The 3,789-nt window shown below is 34.6% G+C and overlaps 2 protein-coding genes across 7 annotated transcripts; one reads left to right on the forward strand and one right to left on the reverse strand.

Moving 5' to 3' along the window:
* Positions 1 to 6: 6 nt before the first annotated feature.
* On the forward strand, positions 7 to 3,121 carry LOC113465036 (uncharacterized). Of its 6 annotated transcripts, none has more exons than XR_003389878.1 (7): positions 7 to 102; positions 162 to 324; positions 426 to 592; positions 1,980 to 2,017; positions 2,096 to 2,308; positions 2,407 to 2,575; positions 2,956 to 3,121. XR_003389878.1 is itself a non-coding variant. In XM_026818300.1 (7 exons), the coding sequence occupies exons 3-6, from the start codon at positions 299 to 301 to the stop codon at positions 2,536 to 2,538; spliced, it is 363 nt and encodes a 120-aa protein (XP_026674101.1). In that variant the 5' UTR covers positions 7 to 102; positions 162 to 186; positions 291 to 298; the 3' UTR covers positions 2,539 to 2,575; positions 2,956 to 3,121. The 6 variants fall into 6 exon arrangements, 2 of the variants coding, with proteins under 2 accessions (XP_026674101.1, XP_026674103.1); XM_026818300.1 differs by lacking the exon at positions 2,096 to 2,308 and having other exon boundaries at positions 162 to 186; positions 291 to 324; XM_026818302.1 differs by lacking the exon at positions 2,096 to 2,308 and having other exon boundaries at positions 291 to 324.
* LOC108630362 (uncharacterized) lies at positions 2,705 to 3,781 on the reverse strand. Its single transcript, XM_018033638.2, has 2 exons — positions 3,147 to 3,781; positions 2,705 to 2,886 (listed from the first exon to the last, which is right to left on the reverse strand). Exons 1-2 carry the CDS (start codon positions 3,770 to 3,772, stop codon positions 2,823 to 2,825), a joined length of 690 nt encoding a protein of 229 aa, XP_017889127.1. The 5' UTR covers positions 3,773 to 3,781; the 3' UTR covers positions 2,705 to 2,822.
* Between the last annotated feature and the right edge of the window lie 8 nt (positions 3,782 to 3,789).

Genomic DNA, 3,789 nt, shown 5'->3' on the forward strand with positions numbered 1-3,789 from the left:
GGCGGTAGTCCAGGTGGATAATTTGTAATTTCGATATTAATCTGGGTTGATTAAGTGGTCGTTTGTCGATTTCTGGGGCTGTTTCGAACATCTCTTTGTCTGGTAAGTCGTTTGTTGTCTTTTATTCGTGTGTTTAATTTCTTTTTTGATTATGTTTTTAGGTTTTCGTGCTTCTAAAACGTGTGTGTGAGTATGGGTTATCCATGATTTCCGAGGAGTTTTTATATCGTTTTGTTATTTGGGACATGGATCAGGATGTATTCTCCTTAATTGTTCCTCTTGTGATTCAGGCTTGGGGATGTTTGTTTCATTATTGTATGCAACGTGAGTATATTTGCTGTTTGTGTGTAGTAATTTTGTTGTTTTTTAGTATATCTAATTTTCTTTATTATTTAGTTTCTTATTTTAATTTTCTGATTTTTTAGATCTGCAGAGGATTATTTTTGGCGACATGGGCTCTTCGTTTGTGTACCGTTTATTCAATCAACGGATTGCGGATGTTTTTGTCATAGAGTATTGCGATTTATCTGTAATTTTTGTATAGTTTGCATGGCGGATGCTGTTCCGAGGCATAGTTTTGATCGTGTTTCTGGTGCGTTTTTGTTTCTATTTTCCTTATAGAGTTTTCATATTGTGTTTGATTTTTCCGTTTCAGTAGCTGTGTTCATGTGTAAATATTCGAGTGTATGTATTCTGTTTTTGGTATTTGTGTGTGATATGTTATCTGTATGTATGTTAATGTTTCGTAACCGTGTCCGTTAATTTGTTAATTTTCGTACGTTGTACGGTCGGGTGTTTTTATTTAGTGTGTTACTTGTATTGCGGGCAAGATCATTGAAAAGGTCTTGATCTATTGTTTAATTCGTGGGGAGAGAAAATTTTTTGGTTTTACGTTGGTCGTGTTTATACGATTTTTGTATATGGTTTAAGTTTATTAGTTTGTCTTGGTGTATTTTTTAATTTCGTCTTCTTGTATGGTTCTGTATTGTCTTTAGTAAATTTGTCTATTTCGGTAACTGAAATTGTATATATGTATTCGGGAACCTGTGTTTTTATATTTGTATTTGTTTATCGTGTGTTTTCTGTATTTGCGTTATTGTTTCGTAGCAATTTCAGTCGATTTGTTAATATTTGTGCATTGTATGATCGGGTGTTTCTTTTTATATGTTTCTTATGTTGCGGGCGAGATTGTTGAATAAACATTATTTTGTAGTTAATTCATGGGGAGTAGTTTCAATTTTCATTAATCGCGATTGTGCGGTTTTTGTGAATATATTTTTTTAAAAAATTTGTTAGTTTATCTTGGTATATTTTATTTCGTTTTTCTTGTCTGATCCTTTATTGTATTTTTAGGGGATTTATTTGTCTCGTTACCTGTATTTGTGTATTTGCATTCGGGATCGTACGTTTCTGTACTTGTAGTTTTGCGTTTAATTTGTTGTCTATATGTATGTTGGTGTTTCGTGATAATTTCTGATGGTTTGTTAATATTTGTGTGTTGTGCATTCGTATGTTTCATTTATTATGTTCTATATATTGCGGATAAAAACCGTTGTCTAAATGTTATTTTATTCTAATTTGTCTTGTTTTTATTCTATTATCGTTCTATCGTTTGTATTGTTTTAGTCAGTGTTAATTTCATTAGTTGTGTTGGTTTTTGGTTTTGTTCTTTTTCTTCCGTCTATTGTTTAGCCGTTTCTGTTTGTTTGAGTGTCTGGGGTCGTTTTTCCTTTCTTTATCGTTTGGATTTCGCGCGTCAAGTTTCTCAGTCCGCGTGCCTTTTGTAATGCTTTTTCGGTGCCGTGTTGGGCCCGTGTTTATGTTTCTCTCGACCTAACCTATGTACGTCAGATTGATGTGTATTTGTTGGTTCTTTGTTTTCTGTGAATTTTATAACGGTTGTATGCAAATTATTTGATTTTCCTATCTTGAACAGTGTATGGGTTAACCGAGGTTTTTACGGGTTTTCGTTTTTTTAGGTTGGTTGAGTCGGTGGTTTAAATGTATTCTGATTCAGGTGACTAATTTGCAATATCATTGTTATTCGAGGGGTTGTTTGTTGATATGTGTCGGTCGTCTTTTTGTATTTTTGTAGATCGTTTGCTGTCTTTTTCGTTCGTTTGATTTCTTTTTAACTGTGTTTTTATGGACGGTGTGTGGGAGTATCGGTTGTCTATGATTTTCAAAGGAATTGCGTCTGTTTATTGCTCGGGATGTGGGTCGGAGTGAATTTTTTCCCCCCTATTTTTGAAATATATATATTTTGTAAGCTGAATTTGGGGGTATCCGCTTGGTTGTTGTTTGAAGTGTAAATATGTTTGCTGTAGAGTATAGTGATTTTGTCTATTATTTCCTGTATATGTCGAATTTCTTTCTGTTTACATTTTTAGTTTTATTCTTTTTCAGGTCTGCAGAAGATGGATGACCGTTCAATTGGGGTTGCGGTGTGTGGATTATTTTGACTTGGAAAAAGAAGAATTTTTGTGCGTCTTTGATTTGGTGAGAACGACGGTAGGAGTTTATTCTTTGGGGAGATAGTGATCACTTCTAGTCGACTTCAGATTATTATCAATAGGTTTGTATTTACACATTATATCTATGTGTGTATATATTTACATGTTTTCTTAGAGTTAGGTCATGATTAATGTTAATAGTAAAATTTTATTTGTTTTTATATACATTTTTGCTTTTCGTAGTTGTTGTCTTGTTGATTTGTTCTTCTTTCGTCGTGGATTACGTTTTCCGTTTGTCCAGTTTTTGTTCTTCTTGTTTGTCGTACGTATCGTGCCTCTCCAGTTTTTCCTTAGTTTGTAGGTTGTCCTTTACATTATAATGGTTCCGTTGCTGGTGATACTTCCGTTACGATGGTTGTGTTTCCTATGATTCCTGTATTTTTTAAAACATAGAGAAGAATTTTTTCATATTAATGATCGTGTTTTGTCTTTTTGTTTTCAGGTTTCATTGGGCGTTGTTTTTGTTTGTTAATGTTATTTCGGTCAGGAGACCAGGGCGGTTCTTTTTGTTTTTTTTTGGGGTATTTTAATTTTTATCTCTGTATATATTATTTGTAATTTGGGCAATGGGATTTTGAGAGTTGAATAAATCATTGTCTGTTACCATATTGATAGTAATTTTTTATAACTGACCTGTCATGTTTTATTTTTCCCTGCGCTCCGTTATTTCCTATTTTGTTTCCCTCCTTTCTATTGTACAGTTTTAACGTGGCGGATGTGTTCTCCGTCGGCTCTTCTATTGGGAGTGAGATCCTTAATAGGTCTTCCTCGAAGTCTGTTTCGTTGTCTTTATTCGTTGTGTTGTTTTCTTTTACGTTTTGTTTGCTCGTTATCTCTTCTTTCTCTTGAGCCGGGCTGTTTGTTAGTGTCACGTTCGGCTTTGACGCCGTCGGGGCGCCCTTATTTATCGTTGGATCGTTGTTCATGGAGATTTCCATTTCTTGATAATAGTTAACGTTCGTCGACAAAATGTATTCGTCTCCAGCGATGTCAAAGGGGTTGATCTCTTCTCTTTGTGGTATCGTTTCTTTTATAAACAGTGAAGCGTTTGAATTGACTGTTGTCTTTACTTGTTCAGCTCCTTCTTTTGGCACGTTTACGAAGTCATCTTCCGTTATCTCTACTACTGTCGGTGGTCTTGTTTGTCTGGTATTCTTCGCCGGAGTCACCGTAAGAATTGTGAAATTATGTATTCCGTTTTGGTCGAGTGCCAGCCTGTTCCTCCTTCTTTTTAAAATTCCGACGGATCTTCCCTCCATTTCTATTGTTATTATTA

This window comes from Ceratina calcarata, unplaced genomic scaffold (assembly GCF_001652005.2).
Source record: "Ceratina calcarata isolate Rehan_Ccalc_2016 unplaced genomic scaffold, ASM165200v1 scaffold1415, whole genome shotgun sequence".
Lineage (NCBI taxonomy): Eukaryota > Metazoa > Arthropoda > Insecta > Hymenoptera > Apidae > Ceratina > Ceratina calcarata.

Coding starts and splice junctions, on each gene's coding strand:
- LOC113465036 (XM_026818300.1), top strand. CDS start 299: ATGTTTGTTTCATTATTGTATGCAAC. Junction 593..1,979: donor TAGTTTTGATCGTGTTTCTG/GTGCGTTTTTGT, acceptor TCGTTTTTTTAG/GTTGGTTGAGTCGGTGGTTT. Junction 2,018..2,406: donor TTAAATGTATTCTGATTCAG/GTGACTAATTTG, acceptor ATTCTTTTTCAG/GTCTGCAGAAGATGGATGAC.
- LOC108630362 (XM_018033638.2), bottom strand. CDS start 3,772: ATGGAGGGAAGATCCGTCGGAATTTTAAAAAGAAGGAGGAACAGGCTG. Junction 2,887..3,146: donor GGAAAAATAAAACATGACAG/GTCAGTTATAAA, acceptor TAAAAAATACAG/GAATCATAGGAAACACAACC.